Below are 25,139 nucleotides of genomic sequence, written 5' to 3'. Positions count from 1 at the left end.
TGTATTTATGTTTAGTATTGCTATTCCTTCATTATCTGTAGTACCTTTTAATATAATATAGTTTCCCTGCTTATCTCCTTTAATTAGATCTATTTTTGCTTTTGCTTTACCTAAGATCATGGCTACTATTTCTGCTTTTTTTTACTTCAGCTGAAGCATAATAGATTCTGCTTCAGCCTCTTATTTTATTTTATTTATTTATGTGTACTCTTTTTTTTTTCTTCTCATGGCTATCAGGTAGTCTAATAATTCTTAAATTCTCTCTCTTTGATCTATTTTCCAGGTCAGTTGTTTTTCCAATGAGATATTTCGCATTTTCTCATAATTTTTCATTCTTTTGATTTTGTTTTATTGTTTCTTGATGTCTCATGGAGTCATTAGCTTCCACTTTCCCAATTCTAATTTTTAAGAAATAATTTTCTTAACTGAACTTTTGTTCCTCTTTTCCCATTTAGCCAGTTCTGCTTTTTAAGTAGTTCTTCTCTTCCGTGAATTTTTTTTTTTTTTGCCTCTTTTGCCATTTGGCAAATTCTGTTTTTTAAGGTTTTATTTTCTTCAGGTTGTTTTATGCCTTTTTTTTTTTAAACCAAGCTGTTGCTTCTCTTTTCATAATTTTCTTACATCACTCTCATTTCTTCCCCCTATTTTTCTCTACATCTGTTATTTGATTTTGAAAATCATTTTGAGCATTTTCCAGTAATTCTTTGTGGGCTTGTGTCTAATTCACATTTTTTTCCTTTGAGGCCTTGTTTGTAACGGTTTTGACTTCATTGTCTTCTGAGTTTGTGTCCTGATCTTCCCTGTCACTATAGTAACTTTCTATGGTCAGGTTCTTTTTTTGTTGTTGTTGTTGTTGTTTGCTCATTTTCCCAGCCGATTCCTTGACTTTTTACTTTGTGTTAAAGTTGGTCTCTGCTCCTGGAGTGTAGGTGGTACTGTCCCAAGTTTTAGGTTTTTTGTTCTGCTGTTTTCAGATCTAATTCGGGTAGGTCTGTAAGTTTTTGATTCTTTCAAGGTGACATAATCTAAGAGTTGTGACCAAGAGCCCTGCCACCCTGAGGCAGCAAGTGCTCTCCTTTCTTATGGCCCTGGAAATATAAATCAGGCCCCTGCTCTCTCATGAGCAATGTGAAGCACTCTTCTCCATTCTAGAACTGTGATTAGAGACTCTGCTCCCCCGCGACCACAAGAGCACTTCTCTTTGCCCTGGGACTGTGACTTGGAACTATATATAGGTAATGCAGTAGGGTCCTACACTCAGTGTTAGTAAAGGCTCCCCTGTAACCTCTTTCTGACTAGTTGTCGGACCCCCTGATCATCTGTGGGCTGCGAGCTCCTGATGCTACTGCTGTCCACCCCAGTAAGACAAACCTTTCCTACTGATGTCCTTGGTCTTGGGATGGAAAATTGTTTCACTCTGACACTTTGTTGGTTCTGCCTCTCCAGAATTTGATTTGAGGTATAATTTTAAAGTTGTTTGGGGAAGAATTTGCGAGACTCTAAAATGGAGGCCTTAAGAAGATCTCACAAATGAGAAAATGGGGCCATCATGGCAGAAGTCTGTTCTAGGATAGGAAGATAATAGAGTCATGGTGGCAAAGTCTGGGAGAATTAGAAACACAGCCAGGCAGGGAATGAAAGTTAAAAGTACATGCCCATTCTCTTTTATTCTGATTATCATGAGTAGAACTCTTCATTTCTTGAGTCACAGTAAAATTTAATAATAAAAATCATAGCTTACATTTTGTATATGGAATAATAGTTTACAAAGAAATTTCTTAACAAAAGTCCTATGATTCAGATAATGTTGGTATTTTTTTCTTTTTTAGGGTAAGGTGAAGTGAAAGGATACCCACTGGTGTGAGGCACTCCCAATGTAGAAATTCCCTCTGTTTGCAATTTATAGATTTAGAGAGTAGCCTGGGGCATTGAGAGGTTGAGTGAATTGCTCATATTTCAGAGGCAGAATTTGAATTCAGGTCTTCCTATCAAAAAGATACCTACCCCTTTACCTGCTATGCCACACCATTTCCCAGTGTCTCCTGGGTATTATTGCCTTGATATATCTATCTATCTCTATCTGTCTATATATACACATACGTATATGTATACACACACACACATATCTATACACACACACACGCACATATATATATATATATGTAGATAGGTAGATATACATATAGATAGATATAGATGTGTATGTATGTGTGTATACATACATACACACACATATACACACATATAGATGGGGAAATTGAGGTTCAGAGGATAAATGGTTAAGCACTTATGCAGCTAATAAACCACAGGAACAAAATTAGACAAAGGTCTTCTGGCTCAGCATGCTGCTCTTTCCGTTGTATCAGGATGCCTCCATTAGCATACGCTGATAACTAACATCTTTTAAAATACAAGTAGAAACAATGCTGCAGTGAATCTCAGGTTTTGTGTATAAACCATTAATCATGATCAGATACTAGCAGCTAAATGTTTCCTACCATCTGATCCAAAATGAGAGGCAACATGGAGCAGTAGAAAGAGCATTGGACTTAGAGTCAGGTGAGGCCAGGATTCATGTCCTGACTCCTTAATTTACTAGCTGTTCAGCTACTTCTGAAACTGAGGCTTTTGTTATGACTATTATGTGAATGACTTCACATGGGTTCAGATCTGACCTTTGAAACTTGCTAGATTGCGACCATGGAAATGTTCTTTCACCTGTCTGAGACTCAAACAGCTTTTTAAGACAGATGATAGAAAGGTCGTGAGATTCATTGGTGTAGAGGGCTCTCATGCTGAAGACCTGTCTATAATTTATTGTTTTAGAGTTGTCTGAATCTTAGAAAGGTTAAATAACTTCATGGTAGCATGGTTTCAGTCAGTTGCTACTAAGTTTCAGAGGTTAGATTTGAATCCATATCATCCCAACTTGCACTCCAACATTATATTTGCTATTTCTCACTGCCTCATACGTGTATGCACACATACACACACATGTAGGTAGGTAATACATTTAAAGCAAAAGCAGCATTGGGCTAGTTTCTAAAGAGTGGCCTACAAATAATCACACATGCTTCTAAGTCCTCAACAAAAAGATAAAAGTTTATCAATAACTTTCAGCTCTTATAAGTCTCAGTGAATTCAACCTCTAGGCTAAATCATTCTCATCAAGGCCGCACAGTTGTTTGAAAGTAAATTCATTCTCAGACACTAAAACTAGGTCCAGCCTGCTCCAAACCCAACTTGGTTACATAGGGGGAAGGAAGGCATATTAAACACAATCAGGAATAGGCAATTAAAGGGGTGATTGCATTTGCACAGTGTGAGGAAATGGATGGTGCCAAACCTCATCATCTCTTATATTGTCTCACTGTTCCTCTTCATATCATAATATGTAAGTAGAATGGATTGGCAACAAGAAAGAGAAAGGGAGAAAAAATTGTGAGACTGCTTCCAGTATATTTATTATCATGGTTATAAAGCTGTCAATATCTTTTTGCCTTCTGGTCGCTGGGGCGAGAAAGTGATACTCAAGAATGTGATTAGAATTAAAATATGGCTGTCTAAGAGCAGAGGGACACAGAGGAGGGAAGGGAGAGCATCTCTTTGGTCTCAACTAAACTTGCTTTTTAAAGGAGACAAGATGCCCCCAAACCTGATGGGCATGGACTTGGGAGAATTGGCAGAAGTGCACTACCATGCCACAGTCAAGGAGGAGATGGAGAACAATAACACGACACAAAAAAGGTGGACAAAGCCTATATGTCTCTCCTTCATTTTATCTCCTCACTTACTGAGTTGATATCGTAAGATGGTAGAAGGAATGTGAAGTTTGTCGAGACAAAAAGAGTTGAACTGGAAACCTTTTGTTAACTGGAAGGGCTAAACTTGCAGTTAGTAGCTTTGGTAGTATAAATATTAGCACAAATAGTGAAGAGGGTATAAAACTAATGGACATATGTTATAAATGTGGATGATAATCATAAAAATAATAGCTGGCATTTATATGTGGTTTTAGATTTGCAGAGAGTTTCACATATTTTTATCTCATTTGATCTTTATAGCAACCTTGTGAGGTAGGTGCTAATATTATCCTCCTTTTATAGTTGAGGAAACTGAGTCTGAAAGAGGTTAAGTGACTTGCCTAGGGTCACACAATTGAGTAAATGTCTGAGGCAGAATTTGAACTCAGGTCTTTTTGACTCCAAGTCTAGTATAAATGGAAGTCCATAAAATGTACTGTCACCTAACTGGGTGTACCTCAGAGTTATGCCCTGAAATCTCTTCTCTTCGTATACTTTTTTTCTTGGTAACCTCTTTGGTGTCCATGGTTTCAATTATCTCTGCATAGATGATGCACAAATCTATCTATCCAGCCCTGTTTTTTTTCTTCTGAGCTCACCAGCTGTTTATTGGCTATTTGGATGGCTTACAGGCTTTTCAAACTCAATGTGCCCAAATTAAACTCATTTTATTTTCCACTGAATTGGCTGGTCCTCCCAACTTCCCTATTTCTGTCAAAGGCACCATCATCTTTTCAGTTATTCTGTCAGTTATCAGCGGCGGCTGGTGGCACAATGAATAGAGTGCTAGATTTGGATTCACCGAGACCTGAGTTCAAATCCATTCTCAGACACTTACTAGCTATGTAATTTCTCTCAGCCATTTATAAAATGGAGAAAAGTAATATCCACCATCTGCTTCCTGGGATTGTTTTGGGCATCAAATGCAATAATATATTTAAGGCATTTTGTAAACCTGAAAGTGTTCTAAAAATGCTAGCTAATATTATTATACGCTTTACAACCATAGAGCCATCCTTGAATTATGTCTGTCCCTTGTTCCCTGTATCCAGTTGGTTGGTTATTCCTCCTCTCTGCCCTTTTCTCCGTTCGCATGGCCACTATCCTACTTTCCTCATCACCTCTCACCTGAATTATTGCAGTAGCTTCCCAATTATTCTCCCCTCTTCCATTTTTTTCACTTCCCCATCTTCTACATGGCTGCCTAAATCATCTTAAAGCACAATCCTGATGACATTCCTTTTTTGCTCAAGAGTCTTCAATATCTCCCTACTACTTCTAAGATAAGCCACAAATCATTGATCTGTCATTTAAGGCCCTTCACAATATGGTCCCGCCCTGCCTTTTCAAATTTATTTTGCATTCCTCCCCTTCACATATTCTACATTCCTATCAAACTGTCCTACTTGCTTTTTCTGTATCCCACTTCCATGTATTTGCCCAGGCTGTCCTCCATGTTTAGAACACTATTCCTACTCACCTCTGCTTCTTTGAATCCTTCTTTTCCTTTAAGGCTCGGCTCACGTGCCAACCCTGCCCATGATGAGGTGTTTTCACATTGTTGGTGCTCACTGTTTTCCTCATGCAGCCCCAAGATTACTTTGTACTTCTTTGTCTACGTTCATATCCACTTCCCCAACCTCCCCCAGCACACATACACAAAGTAGAATGTAATCTTCTTTATGGTGGGGACTGTTTTGTTATTGCCTTTGCATTCCCTAGCATAGTTCCATGCGTATAATATTATATAATAGTTATATTTATACACATGCATAATATATGTAATAGTTATTCAGTGAATGAACCTGGGAGCTTTTAAAAAACAATTTTTTCATTTGTGATTGAGACCTTTTGCCTGGTGGGAGACTCTTCAATATCTTGATCCCTGGCCAGGTGTCCATATGGTGTCTTAGACACCCTGAAAAAAGTTTAATCCTCCTCCATCCTAATTCTTAGATTTGGGTTAGAGTTTTGTTTTTTTTCATTTTATTAAAATTGAAGATCTTCATGCAAAGGAATTATCTAATAGTGGTCAGTGTGTTTTTGATTTAATAATTCCCTAGTACAGTGAATGCTCATTTTATTATTATAAATGTGTGTTCTGGTTTTTAAGGAAATATTTGGAAATGTGATTTATTGAGTGTAGTCTGCCTCCAGTTGCCTAAACTCCAGTGGTTTACATAGAGGTGTCAAACATGGAACCTGTGGCCACCAGCAACACTTCGAAGTGCTGCCAGAATGAGATTAAGATGTATTTGGGAAATATTTAACAAAATAAATAAAAATACAATAAAACATAGATAGCATTACATTTTTAATCTAATTCAACACGTGGCCCTCATAGATCCTTATGTACACATTAGTGGCCCTCATTTCAATTTGAGTTTGACACCACTAATTTACAAGACTAGTTTTCCAGTGAAGTTGGGGAATAATCTCGTTAACAGTTATGGTAGAGAACGTGGACACCTTTGGAAGAATGTCAACAGTCTTGGTGACAGTAATCTAAGATAAGAGGGAAGGGGGAAGGATTTGTACAAAGTGGTGGCTCTGAGGGTAAGAACATGATGAGGAAATGTTACTAAAGCTGGAAGAATCTGGAGAATAAAGAAGACATTACTGGAGCTTAAAAGATTCACCTTTCTTCTCGAATGATTGTCAGCAGCTAAGGGACATAGATGATGCACAGATCTATCTATCAAGCCCTGTTTTTTTCTTCTGACAACTCTATCCATGTTATAATTAGAATTCTTACAAAGCAAGGCATCTCGAAGCAACCCCCCGTGAGGATCCAAATCGCTAATGTAGGCATTAGCCATATCTCCCTGCTGGGGTCAGGTGAGTGTGGTACCCATTGGACATCCAGATTCATGCTATCAGCAAATAGTGGAAATGTCCTCAAGAGATATTGCTGCATCTTAGTGCTCTGACCATTGTAAAGCCCTATCTAAATGGAGAGGATGGAGAGGATGATCATGATGGCAGAGAGGTGAATATCATTATGTCTATTTTAATTTTAGTCATAACATCATGGAGGCAGAAAGGACCATGAGCACCATCTAGTCTGTCCCCCTGATTTTGCAGATGAGGAAGATGAAATTTAGTGAGGGGAAGTGGCTTGTCATTCAAAGCTCTTAGCCTTTGCCCTGATAAGTATTCAAGCTAAGGAGAAGTAGATTCACCCAAAAGTTGGGAAGGTGGGTTCTCAGGTACACACTCATTCCCAAGGATCCTACATAGCTCTTCCTGAGACTGTTGGGAGCTGAACCAGCACTGCAGAAAAAAATAATACCAATAGTGCGAAGAGGACCTTGTTAAGGACCTTTAAGGACCTACCATTTCTTCCCAGGACACTTCTTCCTACAGCTTCCTCAAATGGTAACCTGAGCTGCACAATGGACAGCTTGTCACATTTAACCGGTATCCCTTTAAAGACTAAAGTTACAGAGCAGTGGTCCTTCTTTCTCTGAATAACGTTGAGCCAAGTGGTAATGCCTTAGCAGATTCATTCTTTTACCTGGCAAGGCATTTTCTTTAAGCACTAGGAAAGATCCCAGAATCATAGCCTGTTAGAAGTGGAAGAAAACTAAGAGATCATTGATCCATTTTATAGATAAGGAGATTAAAACCTAGAGAGGAGAAGTAACAGGCCCAAGGTCATCTAGTTAGCAGATAGTACCTCTGGGACCTCACCCCTGATGCCAGTGATTCTAGTGCGTCCCAGAGATGACAGGAGAAAACTCTGGGGCTTCAGCACAGAAGTATCTAGTAGGATGTAAACCAGTAACAGCCACAAAACTACAGTTACCAGAGCCTCTTTCACCATGGAGAGAGTCAAAGAAAGGCAAAGACCCATGTAAAAGGAAGACATAGCCGCAGACACTTCACCTAGAACAATCACAGAATCAGAAAGAACATAAAAAACTGGAAAAAAAAACCTTCTCACCACAGCGGCCATGGCAAGTCTGGTTCTAGCATGAAAACCTCCCATGAGTAGGATTCAAATGTGTCCACAAGTAGCTCATTTCACTTGGGGTTAGTTCTAATCCTTAGGAAGGTTTTTGCAGGTATAAAGCCCAAGTTTTTCTCTTCCTAACATTCACCCAATGCATCTGGTTTTGTTCTCTCAGTCCAAACAGGAAAAAAAAAATCCAGAAAGCTCTTGGACATGATAGCCCCTCAACTATTTGACAGCTGTCATGTTCCTCCACCCCTACACCCTGCCCTGAGTCTTTGTCTGTACTTCCTTTCACCAATCTTCATATGACATGGCCTTTCACCATCCTAATTTCCTCCCTCTGGATATTTTAGCACAGTGCCTGGCACATAGTAGGCACTTAATAAATGTTTATTGATGATATTATTATGATTAGTGTCCCCCCTAAAATGTGTCTCTTAAAACTAAGGATAGTACTTCAGATGTGGTATGAGCAGGATGGAGTACAATAGGATTACCACTTACTTATTCCTGGAATCTATATTTCTCTTAATGTAACCTATGGCTGCCTTAGTTTTCCTGGTTGCTCTATCAGGTTGTTGATTCATGTTGAGTTTGCTGTCTGTTAAATTTCCCATCTTTTATAGACAAACTGCTGTCTAGCTATGCATACCTCCCCCCCCCCATCTTATATTTGTGAAATTGATATTTTGAACCTGGGTGTAAGACTTTGTATTTATCCCTATTAAATTCAGTCCACTGTTCTAGCCTGTCAAAATCTAGGTTACATCAAGCTGTGTCTGAAGCTGGAAGCAATTAGCCCAGGGCTTTATCTGTCAGTGTCAGGGATTCCCTTGGTATTGGTAATCTGATTAGCAATTTCCCAAGATTCCTAAGAAAAAGGTTTTTTTTTCCCCCCTGGGCAGAGACTCTACAACTCCACAGTTGGGATGTTTGTAAGGGCCATGTGCTTCTGGGAATACTCAAATTACACTGTGGTACAGTGGACTGAAGAGTGAAATGAAAGTTGGAAGAATCCCTTATCTCTATCCTGGGGTATAATCCATCTCAACAAGTTCTCCGATTCTTTTTCTCTACCCACAGGTACACTAGCAAGCTCAAACTCATCAAAGGTAATAGTTGCTCAGGATAACTGGCCTCTCTCTTTCTTCTCTCAAGGGATCAGTATCATGGGAACAAGAGAAGACCCACTCTCAGGATCTCTTAACTCCTCTGAAATTTTTGTCTCTCTGGTCATAGGTGGAGGGGTTTTCAAGGGATAAAAGGTATTTGGTCTTTTGAAAATGCAAATGTGAGACAGTTAGAGGCTCACTAAGCATAGGAAATCCAATGAAAACTGGTATATCTACATTGAGTAAGGTGTTACCATTGCTGTTTCTGGTTTCTAGGATTATTCAAACAGCTGGGCTTGAAACCAAAAAAATATATAAAAATCAATAGCCACTACCATAATGTCACTAACAAAATTTCCAGGTGGTATAAGATTTGTTAGGATTGATACTCCTTAGAAACACCTGGGAATCTGCATTATTTTTAGTTTCTGTCCAAGTATTTAGCTATCATATAGAAATAGGTTCTTATGTCTTAAGTAAAAATAGTGACTAGGACCAGATTCCAGGGTTATTAGTGGAGCATAACTAATAAAATGGGTTTACAGTGGTTCACAAAATACAAATATTAATCTCTGAGCAAACCAACAATTGTTTCTGCACTGCAATCTCCATCTTGGCTCCACTATTTCTGTACTGCAGCCTCCATCTTGGCTCATCTACGAATTAGGGATAATTGCACTTACTTCAGAAGGTGTTTGAGAAGAGAATGTTTTTAAAGCATTTTAGTTTCCCTGGATGAAACGTTTTTGATTAGTACAAATTAAAAATTATTATTCATTAGAAAGAACAAATAAATAATTTTAGCTATTAATGTATTTCTGTAATTCAAATATAGTTTCAATGCATTGAAGACAATCTTGAAGATATACATGCCATACTTTCTTAAGATAATGCTTAGGCTTCCATTGTCAAATCAAATAACATTCCTCTGTTTTTCAAGAGCCCCTCAGGGCAACCCAGGAGAGCTTAGAGAGAAGTCTCATGTTGCTTTGCGCTTTCACCTCAGAGGCAAAAAGAAATGTAATTAGAAATGTGTCAAAGAAGCCTTGGCTATTGTACCTGGTTGTAAGCTTCAGATGTTTGGCTCCCAACTTGATAATGGCAATCATCCATCATCTTTGTTCCTTTTCCGTGTTTGCTCCTACTTCATTTGCAGGGTGGGGTCAAGGTTTCTACTCTGGGGGAATAAAAACCCAGTGAAATTTCAAAAAGAAACTCCACTCTATAGAATCAAATTATTGTGTGTGTTTCATATCATTCTTTCTTGCAGCACATACCAGGCATCTTTTGCAAGAGAGTTTCTGTTAACTTCATTTTGGAAGCTTATTAGATATGTGTACTTTGCTGCACTTGATACTGTCTTAGCATGGTGCTTTCACAGACAACATAATTCTAAGCCATTTATACTAATAAGCACTGACATATTTTATATTCAAGGTTGTGTCATTAAGGAATGCTTGGTTACCACTAATTGGTAGAATAGAAATGATGAAACTATGCGGATTTTAATGTTTTCCGTTAATTGTCAAGAAGTTAACCCGTCATGCTGAACGTCTCTCATTGTCTTTGTAATCTTTTTAAAGCCAAAAAAAAAGAGAAAAAAAGAAAAAAATACTTATAAAATTGAACCGAGTGGTTGAGGGTTACTGATGTGGGAAAAAAGCATTAGATTTGAAATCAGGTGACCGAGAGTTATATTCAATTTTATCTGTGTGACCTTGGGCAAGTTACTTCACTGTTCTGGGGTTTAGTTTTCTCTTCTGCAAAATGAGGAGGTTGGATAAGATGGTCTCTAAAGTTTTTTGATTCCATTAATAGTCATTCGTTAAGTTTTCAGATCATACTTGGTCAAATTTTGGGAGTGATATGTTGGGAAGTATTGAGTTCATTTCTGAGTGACATGTTTTAGAAAGGAGATGATAAGTTGGAGGCAGTCCAGATGGAGACAACCAGGATGGTGAAGGGCCTAAAGATCATGCCATGTAAGAAACAAATGAGGTTGTGGGGGATAAGATCTTATTAGAATTTGAAGGACTCCCATGTGAAAAAACAGATCAGATTTTTTCTACTTGGCTTAGAGGACAGAACAGGGAGCAATGAATAGAAATTTAGGGTTGATGTAAAATAAAAATAATAGCAATAACAATGATAATAACTAACATTTATATAGCACTTACTGTGTGTCAGGTGCTGTGCTGAGTACTTTATAATTCTTATCTTATTTGGTCCTCACAACTGTTATTACCCCCATTTTACAAATAACGAAAATGAGGCAGACAGAAGGTAAGAGACTTGCTCGGGGTCACATAGCTAGTGTCTGAGGCCAGATTTGAACTTGGGTCTTTCTGACTTCAGGCCAGGTATTTTTATCCCCAAATTATAGACAAACTTCCTAAAGATTAGAACTATCCAAAACTGAAATAGACTACCTCAAGATGGCTCCTCCTTCCTCCCCACCTCATACGCTGGTAAATGTTTAACAACTAGACCAAAAAATGTATCCACAACACATTTTCAGTTTAATCTGCATTATTACCATTTTCTCCATCAATTTTTTATTCTTAACAGTCAATAAAGCTATAAGTCAAGCCTTGATTTGTAGCATTTATTGATTTACAAGGTATAAACGTTCACACTGAAAATTGAACAAATGGCCCTCAAGCCATCTGTGCTGGCACCAGCATACTGCTCATTCCCCGTTGGCTGGAGGTCTTGTAGCAAAGGTCAGTTGTCCAGTATGATATAGGGGGGATTCTTGCTCCTGCTGTGGGTTGGACTGAATAGTCTCTGAGATTTCCTTCTCAGTCTAAGATTCTCTGGTTCTGTGAAAATGCTACAATAGAGGTGAGATCACTGTGGGTAAAGCTACCGAAAGTAACTATCACAGAAGTTCCACTCCTGCCTTTGATTTGGTCTCTGTGATCAGGAGTGGCTCAGCACCTGAGTTACGCCACCAGGTGACGCTAGAGTGCCCTTTTCACATACTGTGCTGATGGCTTTGGGGCACATGCTTTAACTCAGATCCAAGATGGAGCCTCTGTGCTCAAGCTCACCTTGAGAATCTATGCTTAAGCTCAATAATCAGAGAAGCCTAGGTCTCCTCACTGAAACGTTTGCGGCCTCCTAAACAATTGCCAAAATCAGGCGATGCTCTAAAATAGTAACTGTCATTTGATGGGGGTTTAAAAAGCTCTAAGAACAAATTCAAGTCCTAAGATACATAACTGTATCTTTCTTTCTTCATTTTCAACCCTTCCTGGTATTATTTCTCTCCCTCTTTTCGCTCTATATTTAGCTTCACTGTAGACCCCTGGAATCTTTTGTTTAACCACTTGACTGTTATCAACTTACCCTCTCCCATCTGCACCTTGCCACTTAGCTCTGGGCTATGAGGACTGTGCCACACAGAAAACTCCCAGGTACCCCCTCAACTAGATGAAAAGGTAACTGGGAAGTGTTTAACAAAATAAATAAAAATATAATATAGCACAAGATATGTTAATTTGTGGTTTTCTAAATCAACATGTTGCCTATAGAGCTCAAGGTTGATGCCTCAGGCTTAGGGAATGATCCTGGGCCTTTTTCTTGACAGCTGTGTGACCATGGGTAGATCACTTACCCTCTCTGGGCCTCATTTTCCACCTTAGTAAACTGAGGAAATTGGACAAGATAACCAACCACATAAGGTGTCTTCCAGCTCTAGTTTTGTAGTCCTGTGATCATTTCTGTAAGGCCTTCTGCCATCTTCTTTTTATACAAGATCCCAGATTATGAAGCTGGAAAGAACTTTTAGAGGCCATGTGGTCCAACCTTCTCATCTTATTAAAAAACATTTTTATTAACAAGATTTTCTTTTCTCTCCCCAAAGAAAAAGAAAACCTTTATAAAAATATGTATGGTCCTCATTTCATAGATGTGGAAGGGGAAGGGAGGGAAAGTGGTTCAAATTAAGTGACTTGCCCAAAGATACACAGTAAGTTAAGGTGGCAAATTTGAACTCAGGTCCTTTGACTCCAAATTGAGCATTCTTTGCCCATCACCATTATTCCTTTCTTTTTAGGTAATTCCTTGCATTCATTTTATCTCTGCTTAGTTATATCTTCAATTCTTTGTCCTCTTTTCTTGGGAGGGGGCCTAACAAGGGAGGAAAGAGGAAGAGAATAAAGGAGCAAAAATAATAAATGCCCTTGGAATGACAACTGCTTGTTTGGCATTCATCAGTCAGAGGAAATATATATGCCTTGTTACCTTTTTGTATTTACTTTTTTTTCTTTTTTTGAGTGACCTCTTCTCTAATGTTTGACAGAAATCTTCATATGATATTTACTTTAATTATTACCGTTTTCCCCTCTTAACTGATTTTCCTTGTCAGTCTCTTATAACTGGCATGAGATATAGGAAGAAAGATTTCAAAAACCAGAGCATCCAAATTTAGCACAAAAATTTAACATAAAATAAACTGATTTCATTTCATGAGCCTGAAATAGAAGTTCCTTTTCCTAATTTTCAAAGTGGCTATCATAAAATGTGCTTACCTGAAGTGTTCTGAGTATTAAAATCTACAAATCACTTGAAAATTCATATAATAATTAGGTATATCAATGCACAAAATTTGCAATCTATTTGGCTTTTAAGATAAATCCAAGAAATAGATACACAAGTTAACGGTTTCATAGTCTGGACTGAATTGGAAATGAATCGTAATTGTCATTGTCCGTGTGTGACTGAAAGCTCTAGTCTGCGTTAGAACATCCCCATTCAAGTTAGCCTATTCAGATCTTAAACTGCTTTATGGATTTTAATCCTCATAATACTTCTGATAGGGAAACTTTACTACAATCTCTTTCCAGGTAGAAAAATGAAACAGTAGTTATCTCTCCATGGGGTAAATTGATTAACCATTTTCATTAAATTAGCACACCAATTCAGTCATACAGCTTTTGAATTGACCTCTTATTTGAGTGAATCAGCTGGTTATTTTGGGATCATGTAGATGGTCCCAAAGTTGTGACTATGTGATCCTGCAACTGGTTCGGAAATGAAAAAATTAAGTCAGCTGGCTTCTTCTTTGGTGTCCTTTCCCATCTCTCACGACATACACCATCAAAAGGTTGATGGATTTTTTTCCCCATTGAATTATTGACTTGTTTTGATATTTGCCCAAGTGCTCCATTGATACAAAATGTATGTGTGTGTGTGTGTGTGTATACACACACATTATATATATATATATACATATATATATATACACACACACACACACACACACACACACACACACACATATATGTGTGTATATGTTAAAAGACAGAGAGGAAGAAAACCTCTGGCACATTGTGTCACGTGGATCTTATATGGAGTATCTTATATGGAGTATCTATGGAAGAATATAAGAATTGAACAGGATGAGAAGTTATAGCTGGATTGATATTTGCAGTAATGAAAGAAATGCATGATTGCAACTCCACAAATCCATTGATGTGTTAAAACCTAATTTAACTTTACATAGGCCATAGTTTGGGATATGCCCAGTCCAAACAGCCCATAACCATAATGCTAAGAGATCAAGATTTTAAAATCTTGATTCCTAGATTCATTCTTGTCAAATATATTTTAAGTAAATATATATTAAGTGAGTATAAAGTTATGGCTTATTCCTAAACATTTTGAGATCACCAAATAAGGAAAGACAGTGGTTCTTTGATAATCCTACCAAGTCAGTTTTGTATGGGATATTTGCAAATAGTACATAATGTAAGTCAATAGAATATACCAATGCCACCCACAGATTTTAAAAATCAATAACTGTAATGCTGTTTCTGTGCAAAATGAATGGGCAATTATCATTATCTTCAGATGAATTCAAGTAGCTCTACTGGAAATCTGTGTAATCCGCTTGGGCATTAGTAAGAGCAAGTTTCAATGTAGCTTCTCTTCTTTGTTTGCTTTTTCCCCTTTTTTTCAACTCCAAAGTATGTTTTTTTGGAGGGCAGAGGAACATTAAACAAAAAGTCTCCAAATGAGTTTTATAGTACACTACTGTCAATGTAATTTTTAATGTTTGTTTTTCTCAATAGAAACAAACTATATTATTCTTCTAATATGTAGCATATAAAGTAAGGAGCTATGTGGTATATTGAAAAGAGTGTACCATGCTTGGACTCAGAGAGACCTACTCTGGAGTTCTAGCTGTGACACTGACTGGTGTGCAACTCTAGATAACTCCCATAACCTCACTGAGGTTCATATGCATCATATATACTGCTAGAATTGTACATTAGACCTTCTGTGTACATTTTTCTAGAGACTATGTCTTAAAGTGATTTTGTAAATTAATATTGGATTATTGATATTTCTAATATATCAGTTAGTAGTATTATTGATTATTAGTACTGCTAATTTAAGTTATTTGTCTATTAGCATTACTCGAATACATGCTAATAAACTCTCCTGGACAATGTAACAAACACCCTTGTTATGTTTAAATATAATGATTATAAACTTCTGGGCTTTCACAACAAGACCCTGTTTTAAGATAGCTCCTTGTTGTGTGGAAAGATCAAAGCCTAGAGTGATAGAGATGGAACCCTAAGAGACCATTTAATTCAAACCCCTTATTTTAGAGATGGGAAACTGAGGACCAGACAGTGGAAGCATCTTGTCCAAGATCACATAGTGGCAGAAGCCAAGGTTGGAATACAAGGATTCCCAGTCTAATCCTTCTTCTCCTATCCTGACTTCTCAATCCCCCGAAGCTAACCATGTATATTAAAAGTCTCGTGTAACACAACTATGAGTATTAGTTCTGAAAAGATTCCTTTACCAGCTTCCTTGAGTCAGTGTCAATGTCAGCCAGGCCTGTTAGCCCTGAATGTTGAAAGGGGCCTTGTAAAGAAGACAGCTCCTAGAAATTCTAGAGCAAGTAAGCTTCTGTTATGTTGTTAGCAACCTACAGACTCCCCAGCAGCCCTATTGTATCTCCCATGGTTGTTTCACCATTGCCTGGAAGTTGGTCAATACTTCTGAAATTTTTCTCTTAACATGGTGCATCTGGATTTCCCCTTTCATCTCTTACGTGCTAAGCTTGGACTTGGTAACATCCGAACTCTGTTCCCTCATTTGTATTTTTCACTAATCTCCCTGGTCCCTCCAAACCTTCCAAGTCCCTCACTTGCAGGCAACTTCCCAACCAGAACAGAACTTGGGGCTATGATTTTTATCTGGAACGAGTGATGCTGTACTCCTCAATGGCCATAGAATGTTTTCAAAACCATTGTCAACTATTTCCTGAATAAATGCATAGCATTGTATGGCAGCTAGGTGGCTCAATGGACCTAGAGTCAGGAAGGCCTGAGTTCTAAATTGGCCTCAGACACTATCTGTGTGACCTTGGGCTAGTCACTTAACTCTGTTTGCTTCAGTTTATTCATGTGTAAAAATGAGCTGGAGAAAGAAATGGCAAACCACTTTCTTTGCCAAGAAAACTCCAAACGGGGTCATGAAGAGTCAGACATGACTAAAACAACTGAACAACAAAAACAACAAAATTGTACACAAAGGTGTGTATCCCAGATAATATGAGTAGATTAGCAGAGATATCACTAATGATAACAACAAACAACAGCAGTTGTTATTGTTATTTATCCTTCATTTTTGAAGAGGACCAGTGACATCATGGGGTGATATCTTAACTTGCAAATGAATTGGATTTAAGTGAGGCAGAGCTGCATAAAGTTGTCAGCTTCACTCTTTTTTTTCTGGAGTCATCAAATTATCTTGCCACAGTAACAATAATAATAATAAATAGCTAGCAATAATGTAGTACTTCAAAGTTTACAAAGCGCTTTAAATTGGTTATTTCATTTGATCAGTGCTGGGAAAGCAACACATGCCGTACTAATGGCAGAATAAACATGTCATCTTTGCATGTGAGGATTTGCCCGTTATTATCTTTTTGTATACTGTTATAGTTGTTACTTATTGAAACAGTTTTAGAATGAAAAAATCCTTTTTAGATACAATGAGCTAGAGACTGTGTCTTAAAGCGAATTAGTAAGTTGTTCACCAAAATGAGATAGTTAACATTTTACACAATTAAACTATTCTTTTTCTCTTTTTCATTTGTTAGCTCTCCAGTATCTATTATCAGCATTAGTATCAGCAATTTCATGATAACCTATGCTGCTTAATTTTAATGATAAATAATAGCTGACATGTATACAATACTTTAAGGTTTACAAAGTACTATTATAAAAGCATATACATATACAGTAACTCATTTGACCCTTGCAACAACCTTGAGGTAGATACTATGAGTGTTATTATACACATTTTAGAAAACTAAGCCTCATAAAAGGGTAGTGACTTATTCACATTCACACACTAAGTGTCATGGGGAATATTTGAACCAAGGTTTCTTCCAACTCCCTATTGGTACTCTTTCCATCATATAATCATTACTACCACACTCATACAACATATATTCATGCCTATTAAAAAGTAAAGTTCCTGGGTCTTATTCCCTAACAGCAAACGTTGTTAGCTCTTGCCTCATTTTCTCATCTTCCATGTCCCTCTACCTACCCATAGTTCCTTTTATAAATATTTATTTATAAAATAAAATTAAGGGTGTGCAGATGTAAGAAGAAAAGAGCATACCAAGTGCTCAATTAAACTGTCTGACAATCACCCCTCTACAAACCCTTAAAAGACTAAAAATAGCATTGTCTTTGCTGTCAACCTTACTTACGGTTCAATTTCAGAGTCAAGGTGTCTTCTCCACCCAAAAACCATCCCCTCTTCCTATTCTTACTGTCTTACATTCCTTTATACCGGTGACACCAAGGACCCATTGAAGTGGTGAGGATCAAAACAATCTTCTGATGTAGATATGCTAACTGAGAACAATGTGATTTGGAGTCAGAAGACTTGAGTTTGAACCAAGCTTTGTTACTACAGTCACTTACCTCTCTAGACCTTAGTTTTCTCGTTTATAAAATGACAGGATTGGATTCCATGATTTCTGGGTCCTTTCTAGTTGTGTTGAGAGAATATTAGAAAAGTGTGTTTTATACCAGGTTCTAATAATCAAAGCTTTTTTGTACTAGTAGATGAAGTAAGTTGATGCAAGTACTCTTTCTTCTCTCTCCCTGCAATTCAGAGAAGACGCTGATAATGCTGATCACAATAATGTTGCTAATCCCTAACTAAGTTTGTTGAAGTGTATGGCTCATTGGGTTCAGTGAAGGCAGTATCTAAACTAAGGAATGTCATGACTCTGATATTGTAACCGAGAATGTATCATTGAGAGGCAAGTGCAAAGCTGCCTCAACCAGAAAGTGTCCTCATTTTCTCTAAGAGTGTATGACCATGTAAATCTATGACATATAAAATTCCTAATAGAATGAAGTGAGCCAAAATGGTCAAAGGATATAAACAGGCAGTTCTCAAAAGAAGATGCACAGATTGATTGTCCATAATGACCCGAAAAACTGTTCAAACCCTCTAATTATCAGAAAAATACAAATTAAAACAATTATGATTTGTCAACTTTTCCCATTAAATTTGCAAAGATAGTTAAGTGATAAAATTCAATGCTGGTGGGGCTGTGAAGAAATTGAAGCACTATTATATTATACTATCAATTAGGATCATAAAGATTACAGAGCCAGAGCTGGCAGGCACCTTAGAAGCCAACTAGTTCAGCCATCTCATTTTACATATGAGGAAAGTGAGGCCTAGTAAGGTAAGTGGTTTTAGGCAGAGCCAAGATGGCTGAGTGAAGGCAGTGACTTGCTTGAGCTCTCCCCCAAAACCCTCCAAATACCTGTAAAAAAATGGCTCTAAACAAATTCTAAAGCAGCAGAACCCACAAAAAGATGGAGTGAAGCAAATTTCCAGCCTGAGACAAGCTGGATGATTGATCAGAAAGGTATATCACGCTGTGTGGGTAGAGGAGCACAGTTCGGCGTGGGCGCGCAGGCCTCAGAGGACTGAATCGCGGGCAGCTGTGGCGGTTTCCAGACCTCTCAACCTGCGAATGCCAAAGACAACTTAGAAGGTCAGTGGGAAAAGTCTGTGCCTGCGGTGAGAGAGAGAAGCTAGGTGGTCTCAGCTGCAAGTCCGGAGCACGGCCTTGGGCGGCGGCTGCCTCCTGAGCTTCTGGCCCACAGACTGAGGGGAAATCAAGTGGCTGATCAGAGGGGGACTGCAGGGACCTTTTTGCTGGTGCAGGATTCTCTTACTTTGCCCGTGCTTGGATCTGGGTCACAGTTCTGGGTGGTGGTCCTGGAGCGAGGAGGAGCACAGGCATGGTGGAGCTTGTAGTGGCGGTAGAGAGGAAACCCTCCTCACAGTTCCAAGACAGAAAAGACTACATATGGTCACTCATAGACCAGAGCACAGGCCAGGAAAGGAGTAAACACCTCACCCTTGATCATAACATCTTGGAAGAATTGAAAACTTACAGGTCCCTAGAATTATCTCTGAAAACAGCTACAGAAAACCCTCAAAGTTTGGGACAGTACATTCTCCACACTGGAAGCAGACCTCTACCTTAACAAAGAGTTTAAAACTCAAGCAATTGGCTGAGATCATGAGCAAACCTCGCAAAAAGAGTGAGACTGTATTATCTTACTTTGACAAAGAAGATCAAAACATACAACCAGAAGAAGACAACAAAGTCAAAGCTCCTACATCCAAAGCCTCCAAGAAAAATATGAATCAGTCCCAGGCCCTGGAAGAGCTCAAAAGGGATTTTGAGAAGAAAATAAAAGAAGTAGAGGAAAAACTGGGAAGAGAAATACATACACACACACACACACACACACACACACACACACACACATACACACACACATATACATATACATATACACACACACATACAGACACACATACACAAAGTAAAATCACTACTAAAATTCGACAGTGATACTTCATAGGCTAAAGTGTGTGTGTGTGTGTGTGTGTGTGTGTGTGTGTGTGTGATATAGGAAGGTCATAATACTCCCATATTTGGAAATGCAGGGAAGAATACTACACCCTGTCCTCTCACAAAAGCTCTCTAGTTCACCCCCATTTTGTGGAATGACATAATCATAGAAATGTTGAGCTAAAAGGGGCCTTGAAGATAATTGAGTCCAGTTCCCCTCATTGTACAAATAAATTCATCCCAGTCCAGAGAGTTAAATGACTGGTGACTGGCTGAGCATCACAGCAGTGCTTAAGGGTTTGTATCTCCTCTAGTGATAGCTCCCAGCCCACTGTTCTTTCTAGCTGCTCTGAGCTTATACTTTATCTCTATTGTGATAGAGAAATAGCCATTAGCTATGTGCATGATGCTACCTCTGGAACTTTCAATTAAATATGGAAATGTGGAACTTCAATATTTTAGGGATCTTTGAATTTCATCCACTGAGGGCACTCCTTCCAATGACATAGGTCACTAACCTTCCGTACCTTAATGGATGTCATAGATGAGTTGATGTGGCAAAAACCAAAAAAACAACCTGGTATCCAACCTTCTGATGATAAGCCTTTCCACAGATATTGGGCCAGTCCTTCCTGTATCTCACAAACACACACACACACACACACACACACACACACACATACACACACACACACTTTAGCATATGAAGTATCATTATTGAATTTTAGTAGAGATTTTACTTTGTGTCTGTCTGTGTGTGTGTATATATATATATGTATATATGTATGTGTATGCATACATATCGATATGCACATAAAACTATATATGTGCATTGTGATACACACATATTATACATATATATGTCTGTGTGTGTGTATGTGTGTGTGTGGATACACACACACACACACACCCCACACCTACTTTTATTTTAACTTTTTAGTATCATGGACAGGGAGGGACCATCAGGGTTATTCCAGAAGTGTTAATTCATTGAGCAAATGACCAATGGAAATTGGAAAGGTGTCAACAGAGCAATCTCTGGTCCTCCTTAAGCACAAACAGGCCAGAGTGTGTGATAATTAGGAGTTTGTGGGAGGCACAAACAAATTAATCTATTAGACAGAATAGAAGGAAGTGGACATCCATGCTGAACTGGACTGTGAAACGTTCCCGTAATGTTGGCATGATAACTGGATACATATATTTGGTACCATTGCAATCACAAACCAACCATGCTAAATATAGCACGATTGAGCACATGACTACTCATGTGCAGAAAATTGTGAGCAGGCCTTGCTCTCAGTTGGCTAGCTGACCTTGGTTTGCTCTGTGAAGGCACATGGTTCCATGTGGAACTTACCTTCTGTGTAGATTCTAGTCCAGAATCCCCAGTGTTTTAACACATGGACCAAACCTTATGTTTCCTTTTAGAAAGTTGTATAAGATCTCGAATGGTTGCCCAGAATCTACCCCCTTGCTGTTATTTCCTGCTGAGTATTTAGGGAGAACCTATGGAGGAGAAGGAAAAAAAAAAACCCACCAAAATGAAACTCAACATTTCTTTTGACATCTTTGCTTTTAAAGGCATTTTTCGTCCACATGCTAAAACATATATTATGCTGCTTTGACTCTTTAACAAGCACATTTGCACATCACATCAATTCATGTCATTTGCACAGCATGTGTGATCAAAGCTCATCATAGTTTTAAAGTCTGGCCCTTATCTCAGTGAAGCATAAGACAGTGTTTGCAGATTGATCTCAGAAATCAGATTAGCCTAGGACACTGGTTCGTTCCTATAAAATGTGAGGATTACTGCAAGTTGTTCGTAGGCCCTTAATCCCTTTGATCATTTACACTGTGTAGTTTTATACAGGTTGCTCTGCTTTGGAGAAATAAAGTAAAGAAACATAAAGGTGAATTTGACAGAGGCATCACTTCACTGTTTATCAATGCAGAGAGATCTTGAGTTTTACGGGTAGCAGCTATAAAAGACTTTGACTAAGCTGCTTTTAAACCTTTCTGAATGTAATATCTGTACAAAGATTTTTTTGAAAAAGCATATCAGTCTCTAATTATACCTATAAATTTGCCCAATTTAATATCCAGTAAAGGAAAGCATATTTCTAAGCAGTACTGCTAAATCTCCATGTTGAAGTTAGCACAGACTTCTGATTTAGACCATTTCCTATGTAACATTTGCTATCACTTTATTACATGTGGTTTCTAAATTCACTTTAGAGACTGCTTTCTCCCTTTAGGAACTTCCCCTGAAATTAGAGGGTCTGCTGTCATCAGGTCATGAAGATGCCTTAATTCGTATGGCCTTGTGATCCAGACTGCAAGCCATATGTTATATGTGAGAACTACAATGCAAAGAACCATTGATTTTCCACCCTTCTGTAAAAGAACAATTTGTATATTTTAACTGGTAAATGTAAAAAAATGTTGACTATGATGAAGATAATCTTATAGAGCAAACTTAATAATAACTAGTAACAGAGACAATAAAACTAATGACAAATGAGAAGAGCAGGTTTAAAGCAAGTAACACCTACACAATATCAGTCTTTTAAAAATGTTTTATTTCAAACTTAAACACCAAAAACTATGAGAAGTTCTACATATGCATCAGAGCATAAAAAGTGGATTGTATGTGAAAATTTGAGTTTTCATTTAATACCGCTTTAAAAAATCAATTCCATGTATTGCTTCCAAAACTGTCCTAAATTTGTCCTAAAATTGTACAAATTTACAAAATAGACCACAATGATTTGGAAAATATCTACACAAAATCATGTTACATTATTAGCAAATACAGTGCCTCTTATCCTAAGATGGGTTTTAAAAAAATTAAAACTTGCTTCCAAAGTATGAAGAGGATTGTTAGGTATTCCAAGAGCACATGATAAACAGGCCAAAAACAGACAGAAATGTTTTTGGGTCAAGCAGTCATTACTTCACTGAGCAGTAATAAAGGCTGATAGCAGAAATGTATCCTTGGATTTGTCAAATGTAACTGAAAGTGATTTTCCTCTAAATTGAGTGTGTGAAATAGCTAATACCCCAAGAGAGGAATGAAAAGGCCCTCTGTGGTTAATATCTGCACAAAATCAGCTAACAATATCTCAATAAAGAAATGTCAAACAAATAGCTGAGTCATATGGATTTCTTTATGGAAATTGAAGCATTTCTGATGGCAGTTCAGAGCCATCAGAAATTAAGGAAGTATTATACTTAAGGAACCAGAATTTGATAATCAATGTGTATCATGAAAGGAAATGGTAGAAACTATACAACAAAACAATGTAAGCTACAAAAATTTAGCACCTGCCAAATCCTGTTGCCTAGGAATATGCATCAGAAAGTAGCTCTCTTTCATGAACCAGCAGCAAGCCGTCCTCCTACAAATACATGCTGCTTTGAAAACCCAATCAATAAACTAAATCTTAGAACTAGAGCATTTTCACAGAACAGGTTGTTGTCCACAGTGATGGAATGATGGTGACGATAATGACGTAAGTGCAAAATGATACAGTTATGTGGTGTCACAGTGCATAGAGCACTGGGCCTGAAGTCAGGAAGAAGATTCATCTTCCTAGGTTCAGATCTGACCGTAGACACTTGAACCAGCTGGGCAAGTCACTTAACCCTGTTTGCCTCAGTTTTCTCATCTGTAAAAGTTTTAAAAGGATGAGCTCGCTACATCAAACTCCTGAATCTATGTTCTTGGTTCTCTTGTGCTCCATCCCTAGAAATCTTCAAAGTCTTCTTTGATGGCAGATAAAAGATGAAAGATGGACTTTTAAAATACAGACACAACATAACCAGCCATGGAGGGTACAGGTATTAGTTGTTTTCATAGCAGGTTATAAAATCATTGTACTGAGGAAGATGATGAAAAAGTGAATTCCAGAGGCATAAAGTCTTTGAAGCTAACATCTGGCTTTCTGATCCAAGGAGTATCCCTCTTGGGACAAACTTTGAGAATGGGCCAGCTGACGACAATTGCAGAAAAGAAAAAAAACAAAAAACAAAAAATCCAGGAATTAGCAACACTAGTTGTTTACCACAGAGACAAATTAGGTGGAGAAAACACTTACTGCCCCAGTGGGGTATTTGAACCCAACCCTTGCAACAATGTTAACAGCATAGCAAATATGTTCCTCCATTAACTAATTTATCTAATGTCATTGAGCTATATATAAGCCTGGCTTTTGAAAGGCTGTGTGTCCAATGCCATCTCCATCAACATTGCAGCTGAACTTGTAGTATCCAGCACACAGCATTTCCATACATTTTCTGGGCTTGTTGGTCGTTGTTTGTTTTCAGGTTTGTTTTTTTTTTATGTTTCAAGAGCTCTTTTAAAGATTTTATTTAGAATTCCATAGTTTGATTGGAAATCAGGTTTTGACTTGGGTTTTTTGTTTGTTTTGTGGGGTGTGTGTGTGTGTGTGTGTGTGTGTGTGTGTGCACTGCTTTTTTTGTGTATTTTTGACAGAACATAATGAGGTCACTGTAATTTCACAGACTTCCACTTGAAATCACAGAAAAGGACAAGTGATGCCATGGAAAGATGACTGGTTTTAGAGTCAAATCTGATTTCAAATCTAAACTCCAACACTTACTAACCATGTGACTTTTCCCTCATTTAAAAATGGGATGAAGAGGGCCAGAGGGAAGATGAGAGAGAGGGAAAGGGGATAGAAAATGTTTATATTGTCTGTTTCATAGGGTTATTGTGAGGAAATAATAATATTAGCTCACACTTATAAAGCATGTAAGATTTATAAAGTGCTTTATGTGCATTATTTCCATTTGAGCCTCACAAGGCTTTGCTCTAGTGGTATCCCCATTTTACCGATAAGGAAACTGAGGCTCAGAGAAGTTAAATGACTTGCTTAGGGTCACAGAGCTAGTAAGCATCTGAGGCAGGATTTGAACCCTGTCCTTCCTGGTTCTAAATATAGTGCTCTGTCTACAAAGCTAAAAGAACCAAGTGTATGTAAATATGAACTATTGGTTGTAAGAAGATAACTAAAAGCCTTTGTCTACAAATAACACAACAAAAACTACTTCAGACATTTTGGGAAAAATTGTTCATTTCATCTATACTTATTATCATCCTATCTTTCCCCTGTTTCTTGGTTTCAAAAACAAATACTAACTTCTGCGTGCATTTTCTGTTTCTTTCAAGAGAAAACTGGCCATGCAGAAACTGTCCGAGTTGTGTACCAGCCAGAATACATCAGTTTTGAGAATCTGCTCAAGGTCTTCTGGGAGAATCATGACCCGACACAAGGTAGAGTGATGAGTGAGCCAGTATTTAATTA

General features: G+C 37.9%; 1 protein-coding gene across 2 annotated transcripts in view; it reads left to right on the top strand.

Moving 5' to 3' along the window:
- The window catches only part of MSRA (methionine sulfoxide reductase A), a 521,222-nt gene that overhangs the window by 326,526 nt on the left and 169,557 nt on the right, over positions 1-25,139 (top strand). For both annotated transcript variants that reach the window (XM_078149656.1, XM_020988881.2), the window contains one exon: positions 25,004-25,108. In XM_078149656.1, coding sequence (XP_078005782.1) covers positions 25,004-25,108 — 105 coding nt within the window. The remainder of the gene's footprint in view (positions 1-25,003; positions 25,109-25,139) is intronic.

This window comes from Phascolarctos cinereus, unplaced genomic scaffold (assembly GCF_003287225.1).
Source record: "Phascolarctos cinereus isolate Bilbo 61053 unplaced genomic scaffold, phaCin_HiC Scaffold_2;HRSCAF=192, whole genome shotgun sequence".
NCBI classification, from domain to species: Eukaryota; Metazoa; Chordata; class Mammalia; order Diprotodontia; family Phascolarctidae; genus Phascolarctos; species Phascolarctos cinereus.
This window is presented reverse-complemented; position numbering and strand designations above follow the sequence as displayed.